We start from the raw sequence: 21293 nt of genomic DNA on the forward strand, positions 1-21293 counted from the left end.
AAAATTATTTGACAGACAGAAGAGCAATTATGACATTAAAAACCACAGCCATAATGAAAGAAGTCAAACAAAGCTGTCTGCAAGGTTTCTGCTGTGGACTAGGTTTCTGGAACATCCAGTACAACTCGCTATTAACGCGGTGCTGGTGAGGTGGGAAAATGTAACAAAAGTGGTAAGGTGGGGTCTCACAGATCCACCCAAATAATATAGTGTATTATAGAAATCCATATCTTTTTAATTAATATTAGTGGATTCTTCCTCGCAGTCTTGTTCTATATCAGACTCATGGTTATTTACTGATTCCAAATCAATTTCACTATCATCATAATCTCTGCTAAATAGCTCCTTGTCTGTCAAAGCGTCATCTATAAGTTGACATAACCTCTGTTCTTCCTGCTCGTAACTCATCTGGTAAAAAAAGATATTATTCTCAAAATACCCTGTAAATATTTACGAAAACATATTAGCTTATAGTTGGTATGTAAAAATATAGAAGACACAGCAGTAAAGATGATGTTTTAGTAAAATATACATGGGAAGTACTGTATTTTTCAGACCATAAGATGCACCTTTTTACATGGAAAAATCGGCTTAAAATTGGGGTCCATCTTATGGTCCGAAGGTAACATTAAAATACGCAATATGCTAATAAAATTAGTAAGTACGCCACTGAAGGTAGGTACCCAGGTACTCGCTGCATGTGGGTGAATCACCGATTTAGAGCATCAATAGTCATTAGTGTGTAAACATATGTGCTTTTGTATGGTTCATTTGAATTATTTTTTATAAGTCATTAAAATTTTTATCTTAAAATTAGAAAAAATGAGTGTAAAACAAAAAAGACTTTCATATAAAGTGAGTTATAAATTAAATGTGAGAAATTATGCGAAACAATATAGAAACAGAGCAGCAGAAAGACATTTTGGTCCACCACCAACAGAAAAAATGGTTCGTGAGTGGAGAAAACAAGAGGAACAATTAAAACTGCTATGTAAACACAAGAAAACATTCCAATTTGCACCTAGAAAAATGGCCAGAATTAGAAGTACAAATAAAAAATTGGGTAACAAATCATCGAAACATGGGAATATCTGTTTCTACGAAAATGATAATTTTGGAAGCGAAACAATGGGCAACTGCTAATGGAATTTTAGATTTTATCGGATCACTGTCTTGGTGCTTTAGATTTATGAAAAGACACGGGTTATGCATGCGTACTAAAACCACTCTAGCCCAAAAAATGCCGGCTGACTATGAAGCTAAAATTATAGAATTCCATAGAATCACATTGGAGAGCATGGATGAAGTACCTCTAACTTTTGATGTTCCTTCAAATTGGACAGTAGATTCAAAAGGCACCAAATCAATAGTGATCAAAACAACAGGTCACGAAAAAACTCACTACATTGTAGTTTTAGCTTGTTGCATGGACGGAACAAAACTACCCCCATGTTAATCCTCAAGAGAAAAACGTTACCGAGAGATGAAATTCCTCGTGGCATTATTATTCACGTTCAAGATAAAGGCTGGATGGATGAAACAGGAATGAAATTATGGATACAAAAGATAGGCAAAACATCCAGGTGCATTGTTTAAAAAGCCTGCGATGTTAGTGTGGGATCAATTCAGAGCGCATAAAACAGAATCAACCAAGAAGCTTCTAAAAGAAATGAATATAGAATTAGTTGTCATTCCTGGAGGCCTTACAAGCCAATTACAACCCTTGGATGGATCTATTAATAAACCATTCAAAAATTTTATGTGGGAAGAGTGGAACAAATGGATGGCAAAGCCAAATCACGATGTTACAGCAACAGGACGTGTGAAACGGCCAACAATTTCAGAAGTATGTACCTGGGTGAAAAATTCATGGGAAGCTGTGAAAGAAGAGATGATTATAAAGTCATTTAAGAAATGCAGGATGAGTAATGCAATGGATGGTACAGAAGATGACGCAGTTTTTGAAGGGAGTGACAACAATAGTTCAGACGAAAGTAATACGAACGGTGACATTAACGAGACCAGTGATAGTACCGAGAGTGAAGATGAACTGAATATTATTAATACAAATGATTGTAACAATAAATAAAAATTAAGTAAGAATTTGTAAATATCTTTATATAATAAAATATTTTTTTCTAAAAATCGTCTCATAAATTTGGGGTGTGTCTTATCGTCCGAAAAATATGGTAAATATAGTCTCGCTTTTGGTAAGGTGGGGTCTGGTGGACCTCTGCACACTAAACTTGCTTGCAACAGCCTGTCATCTATGATGTCGAGTAGCGAGTTGCAGGAGGGGAAGCTATATTGAGCTCGTTAGCCTGTGAAAACAATTTTTTTGTTTTTGTTGAGACGTTTATTCAGGGTGACATGTTTGTTTCGTGTGGCCTGCTGAGCAAAGTAAGACTGTGCCAACAATAAAACACCACGTGGCCATGTGAGGCATGCACGTTTCACATATAACCTATCGTCAAGTTTGGATTTCTTTGTATATTTGTTTACCGAGTTGTAACTTTGTTTTATTTGTTTTGTCACTAGCTAAGCCATATAGTGAAACCAAAAACAGGTTTTTTTTTTTCATTAGGTAATTCTGATGTAAAATATTGAATGATTTAAAATGTTTTGAGAACGTTATTATTTTACTAATATGGGTGACTATGAGAGACAGCAGCAAAGATTGCAAAAACTTTTGGACAAATTGAGGTCTGAAGAAGACCATCCTTTCAAGGGCTCATCTAATGATGCAAAGTACGATCCAAGTGAAGCATGCAGCTCATCATCTTCAGATAGTGAAAGACCACTCTTGAAAATGAAAAAAACACTGCCAGACGTTCCTCCTGTTTTTCCATCTTGTTCCTCATCCACAAACGTGCCTACCGAAAACTATTTTACAGATGACCACATCACAGAAGCTATTGAGAATGTTGTCAGTAATTTCTACCTAAATGATTCCTCAGAAAAAGAAAATGAAGATGAATCACTTTCTCTGGCGTGGGGCAAAGTAACGAGAAGGTATTTGAAGGAATTTCCATTTGAAGGTATATATGCAGGAATACTTGAACTTTTTGAAAATATGTTTGAAAAGTCATCCATCGATTTTTATAGATTATTCTTAGATGATCATTTGTTGGAACTCATGATCAACAAAACTAATCATTATGCTTCTCAGAAAATAAACGCAAGTTGTTTGCCCAGTGCAAGAATCAACAAACGGAAACATACCAACATACAGGAAATGAAGACATTCATTGGATTGCAGATTCGGATGGGTCTTTTCTGTTTGGCCACCTGTCTGACTATTGGCCGAAAAAAATAATGTACTCAAATAAAATTAATGTCATGTCATGAAATCGTTTCGAGCTGCTGCTATCAAACTGGCATTTTTAGAATAATGAAAATGCAGATGTTTCCAATAGACTGTATAAGCTTACACCACTAATTGAATCTTTGAGAGCTAATTTCAAACATTTCACACCCAGAGAATGAGTCTGTATAGACGAGACATTGGTCCCATTTCGAGGCAGGATAACATTCCTACAATGCATAAAAATAAACTACATAAATTCGGACTCAAACTATTCAAGTTATGCATTGAAGGTGGCTATACCTATGACTTCAGAATTTATTGCGGGAAAGAGAAAAATTTGACAAATGCCAATGAAAATGTCCCAACTACTGTTGTTATGAAATTATGCGACACTGCTGGATTGTGGCAGAACAATTTACATAGCCAATTATTACATGAGTGTAGATCCCCCCCTCATAAGTTACTTGAAAGAAAAACACACCTCGTCAGTACCTTGAGGAAAAACAGGAAAAACATCCCAAGAGAAATAATTAAAAAACAAAACTAAGAAAAGGTGAATGTATCTCTATGGAGAGCAATACAGGAATTGTGGTCATGAAGTGGCAGGACAAACGTGATATCCTGACTCTTTCTACAAAGCATGTTGGTCATATGATGACAGTCAGCTCCGGTCAACATTCTGAAGTAAATAAGCCTGATGCCATCATAGATTATAACAAATCTAAGACTTTCATAGATTTATCTGAACAGATCAAATCTTACTCAACAAGTTTGAGAAAGGGTATCAAATGATACAGAAAAATTATTACCATCGACATGTCTCTAGGATCGTCAGTTGTATTTTCTCTATAAAGGTGTGACTGGTAGAAACATATCAATAAATGCTTTTAGAGAGCAAGTTACCGAATCTTTGTTAGGTCTGTCTAAAAATAATGAAGAACGTCAATCCCAGAAGATGAATAAACATATGTTGGCAGATACAGGTACATCCAACAGGCGAAGATGTGTTGTTTGCTATAACAAAATATCATATCAACAGAAAGTGACAGAAATATAGCAGTTAAGAAAGCATAGACTTGTCAATGGAAATGTTACCAGTGCAAAAAATATTACTGTGTGACATGTTTTTGCAAAGCTCATGATTGCACCCTTTAGCAATTAGCTTTTTTTTTTTTTCATTTATTGACTAAAAATAATAAAAATAACGTTTCATTTATTGTCTTCAAGCTGAAATCAAAATAGCTTTTGTTTCTTGCCTTTTTGAAATAAATACTTCTATTTGACTCTTTTGTTTTATTGAAACACTTGCGAAAAAATAGTAAAAATATATACATATATTTTCTTATTTTGATATGAAAAATTTCAAGTATTTTGATATGCTAACCTCGGTTTCTAGTGCACCAGGCTATGCTTAATAACAGCCCATGCATTAAAAATAGCTGCTGTGAGACACAGCTGTTTCACTAAGGAATAATGACAAGTTAACCTGTGAAATAGATACGTATCACATCACGCTAGCATAAAGTGTATGCATGAGGGCACACTTGTTGCACTTGGCAATCCAAGTGTTAATATGTGTTTTCTTTGCTGGGTAAGACCACCTACTGCAGTGAAGCAGGCGTTCGTAGCAATTTGGATCAATGTTGGCATTTCCGTTATATCTTCCAGAAGTGACTTCATATATTATTATTATGGGCAACTCCAGAGAGTCAACAGACTCATCAAGGGAGGCCCTAACATCATAAGAGAGAATTCTTGCATTTTCAGGCAGATCAGCATTAGACCACCAATAACACAAGCTGCCTCAAAAGAGATTGTCCTGTATCCCTTAATGATTCATATTGCTATATGGCATTAAACTCTGTTTAGCTTTTGTTGGTTTTTTTTTATTTTAGTGCATGTTTCCAGGCAGGTGCAGCATAAGATATCAATAGTAGTATAGCTCCGGTATCTATTGTTTTCAGTGCTCGTTAGCCTAATTTTTCCCAACTTTATCCTTTCCGACATAATTAGAAGGTTTACTATTTGTAAGCTTTTTTCGGCAACATATGAGATGTGCTTATTGATGGAAATTTTTCATCTATTGCTACTCCTAGGTATTTTAGTTCACTGGCTACCTCAAGAACTTCCTCATTTAGGAAGACCGTTACAAGTTGTTTTGATTTTTTATGTGAGATGTGGAGCAATTTAGGCTTGGTGCTATTGAAGGTAACGTTCTTCTCGCTTGCCCACTCTGCAATTTTAAAGAGTTCTTCATTGGTTGTTACTTCTAACTGTAGGTCATGTTCCCGAATCATCATCATTGGCAAAAGCTATGACTTTTGCTTCAGTAGTGAAAAGAAGTCTTAACCTGGCGTTAGTAAGGTGGGGTGTCACAGACCCCATAGATTTTAAATTGTCTATAACTTTTTAACAACATGTGGCAGTGAGTCATGCCTCAGTATAGCTTCCCCTCCTGCAACTCGCTACTCGACATCATAGATGACAGGCTGTTGCGAGCAAGCAAGTTTAGTGTGCAGAGGTGTAAAGTATGCTGGGGTCCACCAGACCCCACCTTACCAAAAGCGAGACTATATTTACCATATTTTTTGGACGATAAGACACACCCCAAATTTATGAGACGATTTTTAGAAAAAAATATTTTATTATATAAAGATATTTACAAATTCTTACTTAATTTTTATTTATTGTTACAATCATTTGTATTAACAATATTCAGTTCATCTTCACTCTCGGTACTATCACTGGTCTCATTAATGTCACCGTTCGTATTACTTTCGTCTGAACTATTGTTGTCACTCCCTTCAAAAACTGCGTCATCTGTACCATCCATTGCATTACTCATCCTGCATTTCTTAAATGACTTTATAATCATCTCTTCTTTCACAGCTTCCCATGAATTTTTCACCCAGGTACATACTTCTGAAATTGTTGGCCGTTTCACACGTCCTGTTGCTGTAACATCGTGATTTGGCTTTGCCATCCATTTGTTCCACTCTTCCCACATAAAATTTTTGATTTATTAATAGATCCATTTTTATTAATTAATTTGTTAATAAACCAAAATTAATTTATTAATTTTGGTTTATTAATAGATCCATCCAAGGGTTGTAATTGACTTGTAAGGCCTCCAGGAATGACAACTAATTCTATATTCATTTCTTTTAGAAGCTTCTTGGTTGATTCTGTTTTATGCGCTCTGAATTGATCCCACACTAACATCGCAGGCTTTTTAAACAATGCACCTGGATGTTTTGCCCATCTTTTGTATCCATAATTTTAGTCCTGTTTCATCCATCCAGCCTTTATCTTGAACGTGAATAATAATGCCACGAGGAATTTCATCTCTCGGTAACGTTTTTCTCTTAAAGATTAACATGGGGGTCCACTCTGCAAGTGGACCCCAATGTTAATCTAGTGACCATTCTAGTGATTATTTCACTTGGTTTAAGTGAAATAATCACTAGAATAACATAATATGATGATTCAGTGGAGTGGTCTATGAAGACAGAAAAAAAATTAGTATCGTGGCAGTCAAAGTGTTAATGAGAAGGAAAGCTCTGAAGGTGACTATTTCCATATATGATGATTCAGTGGAGTGGTCTATGAAGACAGAAAAAAAATTAGTATCGTGGCAGTCAAAGTGTTAATGAGAAGGAAAGCTCTGAATGTGACTATTTCCATATACACTGACAGAAGCAAAACTGAAGGGAATGTTGGTTGTTCTTTTATTGCATATTACAGACAGCCCATTATACAAGAACCCTGTTCTAGACTGCATTCCCTCTGTTCCAACAACCAAGCAGAACAACTTGCTGTAGTTCATTCACTTACATATCTCCAGAATTAGAACTCAGTACCTCTCATCAAAGACAGCAACAATTTACAATGACAGTAGAAGTACTATAGATGGTATAAAAAACCAAAACAACCATATAGTGTTAATAGAACAGACAAGAAATCTGGTTTGGAATCTCACTCTAGAGGGATGGGAAATCAAGTTATGTTTGGTGAATGTGCATATTGGTGTAGCAGGATGAGAGAGAGCGGATCAGCTGGCCTAAGAAGCGGCTATAAACGAGTGACTATAAATAAGTTACTAAAAAGTACTTGGAGTCTGCTATAAAAAACACTTGCAGAAGAAAGAAGCCTAAACTTGTGGGAAGAAGAATGGAAAACTTCAAAAAAACAATCAGGAACAAAAGAATTCTTGCCAAGTATCAGAAGCAGACTCCAGTTGAAAAAACATGCCATCTCTCCAGGTTTAACCACATTATCAACAGTACATGAAAAATTAAGATACTACCTACACAGATTCCATCTGGAATCCCCATTATGCATTTATTGTCCCACCTTCAACAGACTGTCGATCACATACTTTACTACTGTAATAAATTTGGTTTAATCCTTTATTCAAGTGTAAGTAACAAATTTTGCACCTGAAGTATCTTCAGGACTGAGGCAACTCGTGGTAAAGGTGGATCAAGCTCTCATCACTCCTTGTCTTAGTATCTCCCATAATGCAAAGCACATCTCCTTGTGGACATGTACAATGCTATGCAGGGCCACTATCCAGACTGGTTTCGACCTTTATTGATGTCTCGTCAGTGGGAGGCATCCAGAGGTGGTGATACCAAGGTGTAAGCAATGGAGAAGTCATATTTACCTATACGAGTTGCCAAAAGGTGTCTCACCTTATTATTAGATTACTCTGGATTTAGAGAAAGATGTTGGAAGTGTTTTCCACTTGGTTAGACTATAATAAATTTAGTTTAATCCTTTATCCAAGTGTAAGCAAACAAAGTTTGCACCTGAAGTATAATAAGGTGAGACACCTTTTGGCAACTCGTATAGGTAAATATGATTTCTCCATTGCTTCCACCACCTTTGGGTCTACCTTCCACTGACGAGCCCTCAATAGAGGTCGAAACCGGTCTGGGTACTGGTCCTTCCCTTAATGCATAGCATTATACATGTCTCCGGAAGGAGATGTGCTTTGCATTATGGGAGATACTAAGACAAGGAGAAACAGGATGCACAATTCCTATCAAACAAAAAGAACATAAACGACACATTAAATATAATAAGTATGGTGAAGCTGGCCTTTCTGATCATGCCCTGAACACCTTACATAGAATTGACTGGAAAAGCACTAGTTGTCTACATCACACCAAAACATGGTGTGAATGCAAATTTAAGGAAGCTTGTGAGATTATTACCAACCACCCCAATCTGAACAATAATGATGGTCTAAAAATCCTATACATATGAAAGGCATATATTCGACCCACGGAACCTTCCTCTCTAAGAGCAACTATAAACAGGACTGTAGAAAATCCAGGATCCTAAATAAAAAAATAACAATTGTAATGCTAAAAATAGGACATCATTGTTACTGAAAGAAAACTATCTGTAAGAAAGAATGTTTATTCATGTTATCATAAATAGAATTTAGCTTGATGTAGTTCATAAATAATTTTTTTTTTTTTTTTTCACTACAGGTCCTGCCAGTAGAATAACTTGTATTCAAGTCATTGTTTCTCTAGCTTACTGTATGTAATGTAACTTAGCTTGTCCTGTATATGCTCCAGATGATGATCTTAATATGAAGAACGAAACGTCAGGATATTAAAAGAGTTATTTATAACACGGTTGTAAAGTCCATAATTTCTAAAATGGAAGCCTAAAATGGTCTTAGTCATTTGTACTATTTAATAGGGTTGTAAGTTAGTATTCTTAATTCTTGTTTAATGTTAATCTAGTTAAATAAGACTTTTAATATTTCAAAAGAGAACTTGGAAATGCATATTTGCTTTTTTAAAAGTAAAAATCATCATCATCAATTTCCTGATATGTACCCCCCTCTGCCAAAGGGATGTGTTAAGTATACTATGACAGCACTACATAATTAAATTCATGTTATTTATAATTTTTATCCAAATTAGTCTGTCAGTAATCCAATACTGTTAGATCTTGTATTTCTATCTTCTAGGACACTTCTGGCTACATCATTCTACCTAGGTCTACCTAGAAAAAGACCCAGATGAAGACAAAATCTTCATCTGGGTCTTTTTCTTGCCATCTTTGCATCAAACACTTGTTTCATGCAAAAATCAGCAGATATATCTTTCCTCCTGTCAATCACATACTTTACTACTGTCAGCTACTGGACTGACTCCATCCGGATGTCCCTAATACAACACATCATCACTTCCAGAGACAAGTGGCCAGTGTCAAATATGTCCAGGCTGCATAAGTGACCATACCACTTTGGGTAGTTCTGCTCACACATTTTTCAATGCTAACAATGTCATATCCTTCATAATATCTTCATTCTTCAATTTTAATATAATTCTGCCATTTATGCCATCTCTTGTATATATACTACTAGTTTAATATTCTTGGCTAATTTCTCTCATATAAATTTATTTCAGTGGTTCGCAACCATACCAGCTTTGCTTATTCTGCTGTCTATTTCCATGAAAATAAGTCTTATAAATAATAAAAATATAAGAGCTTTATGCAGAAAATTGTATTATATATATATATATATTAATATATTTATTCATTATATAGATGCTATAATAAAATAACTGCTATTATTAAAGCATTTTAGCAATGTAGTTCATTTTTCTTTTTCTAAAATATTAAATGAGTAGTTCAGTTTTTCTGATTTCAAGTTGTATAATTTACAGAACCTTCGAAGAAAGGAGTTAGAATATGAACATGAAATGGAGAGATTAGCAAGAGAAAAAATTGCATTCCAACAACGGTTAGCTATATTAAAAAAGGAATTGTCTTCCCAACTTGATCACTTAGATGTAAATAGTCTTTTACCTGATGCAGATAATGAAACGACAACAACTGCTTCAGGTGCTGTTTTTACAGATTTTGTTTTTGTGAGATTTGTGTATTAATAGGATTTTTTAAATTTAAATGCATGTATAATTATTTACTATTAACATATCTAAGCATTATTAAGAGAGAGAGAGAGAGAGAGAGAAAGAAATACACTGCTTGGAAAAAAGTCAATGGATACCATAGTATGAAGAACAAACAACTATGATACCCACCTTAATAAGATGTACAACCTTCTTTCGCTGTAATGATTGCAGAAATTTTATGGGACATACTTTCCACAAGCAGATGATAGCGATCATTGTGAATTTTGGTCCACACTTCCTTTAGGCACATACTAAGGTCCTGGACTGTTTGTGGGGCAGACTTACTTTGACCTCACCCAACACTCAAGTTCATCCCACAGATATTCAAGAGGGTTGAAGAAGTGGGGGACTAGTCAAGCGGGCACATTTTGGCGATGTTTATGTCCAAAAACCATGCAATTCCAGCAGCAGCCATCTCGCTAAAAGAGACAATGGTCAGTTCCACAGAAACACCACAAAGGAGGAAGCATTGCCTTGTCCAGAATGTTCAGATAACTCTCGGAATTCAGTATTCATGGCACCACATGAACTATCACACTTATCACACCTCCACCTCCAAATTTGATAGTTAGAATTAAGCACTCTAGTAAAAGACATTCACCCTTTATCTCTACTAGATAGAGGGTATAGTGTAGTGTAATTCATTGCTTCATAACACAACTTTCCAAGTTTCCACATCCCACTGTACACACTCTTTGCACCACTGAAGGCGATGCTACATGTATAGGGCTTGCATATTGTGGTCCTGCCATGGAAACCCATGTAGTGAGGTTTGGTTCTGAATGTTTTTGTGTACATTCATATTCCAGTTGATGCCTGAAACTTCACATTCAGCGTGTCAGCTTACAAATGGCAGTTTTTACATATTATCATATAATAAATTTAGTTTAATCCTTTATTCAAGTGTGAGCAAACAAAGTTTGCTCCTGAAAATATCTTCAGGACTGGGTAAGGTAGTACAACACCGGGCAACTCATAGCAAAGGTGGAGCAAGCTAACATCACTCCTATCTCAGTATCTCCCATAATGCAAAACACATCTCCTTGCAGATATGTATAATGTTATGCATTAAGGGAAGGGCCATTACCCAGACTAGTTTCGACCTTTATTGAGGTCTCTTCAGCGGGAGCCAGGCCCAGAGGTGGAGATATCAGGTAGAAGCAATGGCAGATCATCTTTACTTATAGGAGTTGCCAAACGGTGTGTCACCTTTTTATTAAATTACTCTGGATTTAGAGAAAGATGTTGAAAGTTTATTTTTCACTTGGTTAGACTATAATAAATTTAGTTTAATCCTTTATCCAAGTGTGAACAAACAAAGTTTGCGCCTGAAAATATCTTCAGGACTGGAGTAAGGTAGTACGACACCGGGCAACTCGTAGCAAAGGTGGAGCGAGCTAACATCGCTCCTATTACATATTATCCTTCATAGCACCCTACGATCACATTCAGTGAGTGTGGTGGGTCATCCACTGTGGATACGTGCAGTTGACTCTGCACTACTATCTCAGTATGGTATCACTGGTTGCTGACCTGGGATAACCCAGTTCGCCAACAATTTGCTGATCAGATAGTCCTGCATCATGGCATCGTATGACGTCTCTCTCTCTCTCAAACTCTGTCTTGCAGCCATTTCACCTGGATGCAGTTGCACTTACATGGGACCATCACTTTCTTCCAATTTATGCCAGCTACTAACATGTGACTTGTTACATGGGCATAGTGCATCTTGCCCATGGGGGTATCTGTTGACTTCTTTCCAAGCATTGTGTGTGTGTGTGTGTGTGTGTGTGTGTGTGTGCGTGTGTGCATGAAAAAAAAAATTAATGACCAGAATCCAAGAGATATCAAAATAGAAAAAAATGCTATTTATTATTTGAGTGCACAACTAGTTTTGTCTTCTTAGAAAACTTAATAGAGGGCATAACATGAAAAGAGAAATACAAAAAAAAAAAAAAAAATACATTACAACAGGCAGCTGTAAATTAACTTATAAAGCAATGTGTGCTGATACTTAAAGCCATTCTGGATGCCATAGTATTGCTGGGCATGTTCACGCAGGCATGATCTCATATACATCAAACTTGGATACCTGAAGAGTGAAAGTCAGATAGGTTATAGCTAAGGTTAGTATTAAGATGGGCCGATTGAAGACAGTTTCTGTTGATTCCACAATTCTTCTCTTTCTAGTTCATTGTAGCATCTAAAAATGTTTTCTGATTTGTTTCAGGTTACTGGATGAATGACAGAATCCTCATCGTTAGGGTGAGTAGAATTAAGAATATGATTAGATAGTGTGCTGGCTCTAGTTCTGCCATATGTAATGTCTCTCACATGTTTTTCTGTTGGGTTTCTCTACTGACCAAAATAAGGGTATATTGCTGTTATACCAAAGATGATAAACTCCTGGATACTTTAGGCTATCATGTTTCAGTTTAGGTGTACAGAGTAAGGAACAGAGTTCTGAAAAAGGAGTAAAAGTGCGGATTTTAAATTTCTTGAGAATTTTAGCTAACTTTGGTGAGATGGAGCTGATATACAGTAGAGATATAAAGCCTTTTACATCAGTACTATCTTCAGTATGGTGAGCAGGTTGATTAAAGAAAGTCTTTTACAAACTGTCTGTTCAGGATAGCCATTTTTCTCTACCATATATCAGTTTCATTTCACCAAAGTTAACCAAAATTCTCAAGAAATTTAAAATCCACACTGCTTTTACTCCTCTTTCCAAACTCCATTCGTTACTCTACACCTAAACTGAAACATGACAGCCCAAAGCATCTAGGAGTTTATCTTCTTCAGTCTAACAGCAATATACCCTGTTTTGCTCAGACAGAGAAATCCATTGAGCTGTATATGGCAGAACTTGAGCGAGCAGACTACTAATCATGTTCTTAATTCTACTCACCCTAATGAGGAAGATTCTGTCGTTCATCCAGTGACCTGGAACAAACCAGAAAACATTTTTAGATGCCACAATGAACTGGAGAGAGAGAGAAGAATAAAATAAAGATGCCAAGAAATTATATTCTTGGTTTAATCCTTTCATCCAAGTTTAAGCAAATAAAAATTTGTGCTTGAAGTAACATCATGATTGAGCTACTTGTATATAGTGGCTAATGACTTTGCATAAATTCCTTACTCTCCCATAATGCAATGCACATATCCTTACGGACTTGTATAATGTATGCAGTATGGGAAGAACCACTACCCAGATTGGTTTCAAACTTTATTGAGGTCTCATCAGTGGGAGCCAGACCCAGAAGTGATACCAAGGTTGAAGTAATGCAGAAGTCATATACTTGTCATCTTTAATTTATAGTATAACCAAGCGAAAAAACTTTCAAACATCTTTCTCTAATTCAGAGTATTTTAGTAATAAGTTGTGACACCTTTTAACTACTTGTACATAGAATATGACTTCTGCATTACTTCAACCTTGGCATCACTTCTGGGTCTGGCTCCCACTGATGAGACTTCAGTAAAGTTCGAAACCAATCTGGGCAGTGGTCCTTCCCATAACGCATACATTATACAAGTTCGTAAGCATATGTGCATTGCATTATGGGATAGTAAGGTAGATAATGTGAAATCATTAGCCTCTATATGCAAGTAGGCCAGTCATGATGTTACTTCATGTGCAAATTTTTATTTGCTTACACTTGGAGAGAAGAATTGTGAAGTCAACAGAAATTGCTCTCAATCTGGTCCATCTTAATACCAACCTTAGCTATGCTATAACCTATATAATTGTCATTCTTCAGCTATCCAAGTTTGGCATACACAAGATCATGCCTGCATGAATGTGCCCAATAATACTATGGCATCTAGAATTCCTTCAAACATCAGCAAATACATTTGCAAGTTAATTTATACAGGCCTCTTGTAATGTATATTTTTTGTATTTCTATTTTCATGTTATGCCCTTGATGAAGAAACTAGTTGTGTGCTAAAATAATAAATAATATTTTTTATATTTTGGTATCTCTCAGCTTCTAGTCATTAAAATTTTTTTAATCATGTCATATAGCTGTGTAAATCTGTTGCATGAAATGCACACACACATTCCCGGTGCTTTTTTTTTTTTCTTTTTCTTTTTTTTTTTTTATTGCAAAAAAAAAATATATATATATATATTGGTACTCATTTTCTGTTAGTAGAAAAATGGGAAATTTAAAGTATATGAAAAGAAAACTAAAATAAAATATTTACCTATATTGTTACTTCATATTGTGATAATGTTTTCTGTCTTAACCCACCAAGTAAGGTAATATATAGGAGCAAGCTTGGAGGACAGCAAAATTGTATCTCAAATATTAAAAAAAAATTACATATTTTCTTGTATTTAGGGATTGCATCTATCCTAACAACTGTCCTATATCCATGTCTCTTATTTTGACAATTTAGATGAATATACTTTTCACAAGAGTCTTTTTTTTTTTTTTTTTTTGATCAACAGTCCAGCAATCACTTATGTCAGTCATTCCTTGCTGTCGGATGCTGATATCAAAAACAGTCTTTGATACAGCCGCTGATTAATTTCACTCATTTTATCACTTGTTTTCAGTTTCTTAACTGTGGAAAGGGAAAAGAAATTAATAATTCTTTTCAATTTTACTTTATGGTTCAAGAATTTTTGTATTCTTAGATGAAAATAACATCTGTGAAAGCCAGATAAAACTTAGTAAAATGATTCAATTAACACATTCACTAAGGGAAGAGACAAATTCCTGATCTATACCCTCAAGGGGTATGCAGGATATGATAGTACTACATGAAAAATTTACATCATTACTAACTTCCTATCTACAATTTTCCTCCAAATCAGTCTGTTAAATGTCAAGACTCCAATATTATCAGGTCTTGTATTTCTAAGGCACTTTTTATTGTATCAATCCACCTATATCTTGGTCTTCTTCTGGATTTTTTTCCTGCCAACCTGGCAGAAAATACTCGTTTTGCTAATCTTTCCTCTCCCATTCTGCTTAAATGACCATACCACCTGAGATTAGTTCTGCTAATACATTCCTGGATGCTGACAATATCAAGTTCTTTCCTAATATCCTTGTTTTTAATATGATATTGTCATTGATCCCATCTGTTCATGCCCCTAATCTTTCTCAGGACTCATATATGCGGTCTTTGGTCAAGTGTTTTACTTCTAACCCAGCTCTCAGATTCATAAGTTAAAATTGGTTTTAAACACTGTCTTGTATACAGCTAATTTAGTGTTTTGGTTAATTTCTCTCTCATTCCAACTAAATTTATTCAGTTGACGTCTTACCATACCAGCTTTGTTGATTATGTTGTCTATTTCCATATTTAACTTGCTATCTTCACTAAAAATTGTTCCTGAGTAGCTGAAATGTTTTACTTGTTCTATAAGTTCTCCATTCACAATGCAGTTGTGAATTTAGTCAGGGAATCTTGCAGACTTGTATCGGATTTATTTAGAAGTGTAACATCATCCACATAAAGCAAAGAGCTGACATTAACACCTCCAATTTTGATATCAGGTTTAATACCACTTTCCTTCATTATGTGATCCATATAGATAATGAATAAGAGAGGGGATAATGTACATCCTTGTCTGACACCACATTTAACATTAAACCATCTTCCTGTACTTCCTTCAATTCTAACTCCTAACTTACAACTCAAATAAAGACTAAGTATTGCTTGATATAATGCCCCATTAACACCATATAATTGTAGCGTTTGGAATAGCTTCTCTCTTGGGAACTTGTCATATGCCTTTTCCAGATCTACGAAACTTAAATAAAGATCTTTGTTATTTCCAATGATTTCTCAACTGTCTGTCGCAAAGTGAAAATCTGATCCTGAGCCTCTATTTGGCCTGAATCCAGCTTGTTCTACAACAAGCTTCTCTTCCACAATCCTTCTCAACCGTTTCTCAAGTATTCTTGCATATATCTTACCAGGAACACTCGGTAATGAAATGCCTCTGTAATTCTCACATTTAGTTTTATTTCCCTTTTTATATATGGGTACTATGAGAGCTCTATTCCAATCATCTGGAATTCGTCCCTCTGTCCAGGCCTTCTGAACTATGCAGTGCATGACTTTTATACCTCCATACTTGAGCATTTCTGGTCGAATATCATCTACTCCAGCTGCCTTTCCACATTTCAAGCCTTCGATGGCTTTTTCTATTTCAAGTATGGATATGTACTCCTGACTGCATGCCTGGTCAGTGTTTTTTAACACTGTGCTGTCATCACTGCTTGTTTCATTTAGCAGTTTTTCAAAGTAATTACTCTATACTTCAAGGATATCTGTTTTCATGTCACCTTTATCATCTCTAATTCCTTTTACATCACTCTTTCCTCAATTTCTAAGCTTCTTCAATAGTCTCCAGAATATCTTGCCACCTTCTTGATATTTATTTTCTATTTTTGCCAAAGGCCTCCCATGACTTGTTTAGCCAGTTTTACACAGTGTTTGGCCTTCTTACATTTGTCTCTGTATTCTCTAAGAGCACAAGCAGACTTATTTGCCAGGTACTTTTGATATGCTTTCTTCTTTTCCTTCACTGCCTCTTTAACTTCCTGTGTCCACCATGGAGTTCTGATTTTTGTATCCTTGCACACAACCTCACCACATGCCTCTCTGGACGAATCAATCAGTATTGTCTTCAAGGTTTGCCACTGAATCTCCAAGGTTTGGTTCCTGATCTCAAACTCTTTCATTTTTTCTTGAATAATATTTGTGTATTTTAGTCTACAGTTCACATCTGAGAGCTGCTCAACTTTTATTCTCTTTAAAACTTTCTTACATGTTCTTCTTTTCAATATGAAATTCCAATTTATTCTGCTCAAGACTAAATGGTGATCACTTCCAATTTCAAATCCTCTGTACACTCTGGTGTCTTGCACCGGGGGTGGGGGGGGAACATCACTATCAACAATAACATAGTCAAGGAGACTTTTCTTATTTCTTGCCTCTTCTCTCCATCTGAATTTGTGGACATTTTTATGTTGGAACATGGTGTTAGTAATAACCAGTCCATGTCCTGAGCAAATCCAACAGGTATTTTCCATTATTAGCTTTGCTCTTTTTTCCAAATTTTCCCAAAATATTTTTGTATGCCTGACAATCATTTCCTACTCTGCTATTTAGATTCCCAACAAGGACCAACTTTTTCTTTTTCATTGTGTCATTTGCTTCTTTAAAGCCTCAAAAAATTCCTCCACTTCTACCTTAGTAGAACCTTCTGTGGGGACCATTGGCACAAATAAGTCTCATTGTTCAGTTTCCCATTCTTATATTTGCCCACATCACTCTACTTGAGACTGCCTGCCATTCAAGAAGATTAGTCTCGTATTTAGTGTTGAATACTATGGCTACTCCTTCTTTTCCTTGATTGTCATTGCCTGAATATAACATTTTGTATTTATTGCTCAGAAAGATCTCACCAGTTTTTGTCTTTTTTGTTTCAGTCACTCCTATTATGTCGATCTGGTACTTATCCAATTCCTCAGCTAGCTCCATTTCTTTGCCATTCAGGTTTCTTATGTTGATAGTACTGATCTTGAACGCTAGTAATGTTGAGTTGGGGTAAGTTTTAGGATTTGTTCCATTAGCTGACTTTTTTTTGTTTGCCCTGGTTCTCTGGCGTAAACAACAGGGGCCTTGTTTATCCGGGCGATGCCCCAGCTGGCATGAAATTCTGTCATGTTGTATGATCATTTGACATTTTTGTTTAAGCCAATAAGAATACAATTTGTTCAGCTAAATCCCAAATTGTCAGCCCATCCTTGTCTGTTCCGTATCCAAGTAGATTCCTAACAAGGTGCACCATGAGAAGGTGAGGATTGGACATTAGGTCAGAAGCCCTGGTCTTTGAAGGCTATGTGGAGGTCTCCTCTCAATTATATGGCTTTGACCCTTAAGCACCCCAATGTGTGTATCCGATATGTATTGGTAATTTAGAACCAGAATATGAAAATTATGGTATATGGTGAAACACTTTTACCCTTACAACCACCATATTGCACAGATGTAAGGAAAGCAAAGAAAAATTTTATTGTAGCACTAAAAACAGAAGATGGACACAGTCAATATATATATATATACTGTATCCCTCGACACTTCAAGGTGAAAGAGGGGAAAGGAAGATGAGAGGTGAGATATATACTGTATTTAGTGAAAAATAGAGTAATTAGAGTATTTAGTGTAATTAGAAAAACTGCAAAAAACCTTTTCGCAACCAAACGAACTAAAAGTTTTATTGTAGTACTAGTGTACAGTATTCTCCTGCTTGAGGCTCAACTTGCATAAGACATAGTCTGCCACGAACATGTTAATATATAAACATATTTATATATTAATATATTAACAATAACATATTATATATTAACATATAATAAGTATTATTAAATTAAGGAGATATTAAATCCCACATTGTTTTAAAACCGAATAAGAAACTCAAAGATTGGAATCAGAGAGTTTCATGTATTATAATAAGTAATCAATTAAAGATACCAAGAAATTATATACTTGGTTTAATCCGTTATCCAAGTGTAAGCAAACAAAGTTTGCACCTGAAGTATATTTCAGGACTCGGGCAACTCATGGTTTTCGGTTTCGACCTTTATTGAGGTCTCATCAGTGGGAGCCAGACCCAGAGGTGAGATACCAAGGTTGAAATAATGCAGAAGTCTTATTTTCCTATATGAGTTGCCAAAAGGTATCACACCTTATGATTGAAATACTCTGGATTAGAGTTAGATAGTTGTTGAAAGTTTTTCACATGGTTATATTATAAATTAAAGATACCAAGAAATTTTATACTTGGTTTAATCCATTATCCAAGTGTAGGCAAACAAATTTGCACCTGAAGTATCTTTCAGGACTGGGGCAACTCATGGCAAATGTGGTATGACTTCACATTACTTGCCTGAGTATCCCAAAATGCAAAGCACATCTCCTTGCGGACATGTATAATGCTATGCATTATCTCACCTCTGGATCTGGCTCCTACTGATGAGACCTCAATAAAGATCAAAACTGCTCTGGGTAGTGACCCTTCCCATAATGCATAGCATTATACATGTCCGCAAGGAGATGTGCTAGTTGGCACTAGTTGCCCCTGTCCTAAAAGATACTTAAGGTGCAAACTTTGTTTGCTTACACTTGGATAATGTATGAAATGAAGTATATAATTTCTTGGTATCTTTAATTTATAATATAACCTATTGAAAAACTTTCAACATATAATAAGTAATTTAAAATTCTAAAAAAAGTTTTAGCAAGTCTCTTACCAGTAGGTGTCATAAAAATGCAATTTCATTAAATAACTAAACTTATTTGCATACTAGGTAAACATGTAAAAAATGACTGAATATTACAGATTTCTAAATGTATCGCCTCTCTGTCAAACATCACTGTTTAATATAGATACCATTATGCATGTCATACCATTATGTACCAACTCAAAAAAAAAAAAAACTATATATATATATATATATATACGTATTATATATATATTTTTTAAAAAGAATTGAATAACTAGAACCGAGATTTCGGCTTGTAACAGCCTTTATCAGGTGACATTATAAAAGAAAGAAAAAACACTGAAGCTTAAATAAACTATGAACATCATAGTGAGTCTCTATACATAATTGACATTAAATCGTTGTGGTTTTATTTAAAGCTGTTCTTTCATTTGTTTTATTGTTGGGAAAGAACGTGCTAGTAGCATCTCGTGAACACCAGTACATGATTACAGCTGAATGACTATCTGGGAGATTGCAGCTCAAGTTATTATTTAGATGAACAGGATTGAAGATGATTTCCCTAGATTCTACGATTTTTCTCTCTAGTTCATCATTTCAACAGAAGATGTTAGTAGATTTTTCCCAGCAGATTTTGTGACTTTGGCTTTCATCATTAGGATTAGCCGAGAAAAGGATATGACTTGATAATGCACTGGCTCGCTGTCTCTTGTAAGTAATGTCCCTCATGTGTTCTTCCATATGCAATTCAACAGATTTGTCTGTCTGCCCAAAATAAGGAATATCACAATCACACAATATTTTATATATTTGAAATGATGACGACAAGGTTTTGGGTGGCTTGTTAAGAAACGGATCTTTGGAAGTGGAGTGAACAAGGTTCTGATATTGTATTTTCTTAGAACGTTTGCTAATTTATGTGAGACTGTACTTGTGTAAGGAATAGATATATTGTCTTTGAATCTATTTGTTTCTTCTGAACGATGTCTAGGAGGATTAAGAAGGAATCCTTCAATTATTCTCTTGGAATATCCATTAACTTTGAAAGAAGTTTTGAGATGGTTTATTTCTGTAAGAAGTTCATTTGGGTCATCCAGAAGAGAATGGACTCTATGTCCCAAAGTGGAAATTATTCCAAGCTTATGAGGAGGGAAGTGATGGGACTGACTCTGCAGATATCTGTTGGTATGTGTGGGCTTTCTATATATTGATATTTTGAGTTTACCAGAAGAGCAGGTCAGTTTGACATCAAGAAAAGGCAGGGAATTATCTGTTTCAAGCTCGGCAGTAAACTTAATATTATGATGTCGGCTATTGAGATGTTCGAGGAAAACCATAAGGGAATCGTGTCCATGGCCTCCAAATAATGAAGACATCATCTACATAGCGTTTCCAAACTTTAGGTGTTAAAATAAAGGAAGAGATAGCCTTGGTTTCAAAATCGTAGAATCTAGGGAAATCATCTTCAATCCTGTTCATCTAAATAATAACTTGAGCTGTAATCTCCCAGATAGTCATTCAGCTGTAATCATGTACTGGCGTTCACGAGATGCTACTAGCACGTTCTTTCAGACAGAAGCATTAGCAAGGCAGCTCCTATAGGAGGGGGGATGACCTTGCTAATGCTTCTGCCTGGTATCTCCACTTGGGCCTGGCTCCCACTGAAGAGACCTCAATAAAGGTCGAAACTAGTCTGGGTAGTGGCCCGTCCCTTAATGCATAACATTATACATATCCGCAAGGAGATGTGTTTTGCATTATGGGAGATACTGAGATAGGAGTGTT

The 21293-nt window shown here is 35.6% G+C and overlaps 1 protein-coding gene across 1 annotated transcript in view; it reads left to right on the forward strand.

Annotated features, from left to right (window-relative positions):
* LOC150093575 (uncharacterized) overlaps nt 1–21293 on the forward strand; it is a gene marked incomplete at its 3' end in the record, with an annotated part of 193752 nt that overhangs the window by 111871 nt on the left and 60588 nt on the right. The window contains exon 5 of the mRNA XM_090413224.1: nt 10003–10180. Coding sequence (XP_090269350.1) covers nt 10003–10180 — 178 coding nt within the window. The remainder of the gene's footprint in view (nt 1–10002; nt 10181–21293) is intronic.

This window comes from Typopeltis vanoorti, chromosome 23, assembly GCF_054136105.1.
Source record: "Typopeltis vanoorti isolate ZY-2024b chromosome 23, IOZ_Tvanoo_1.0, whole genome shotgun sequence".
NCBI lineage: Eukaryota > Metazoa > Arthropoda > Arachnida > Uropygi > Thelyphonidae > Typopeltis > Typopeltis vanoorti.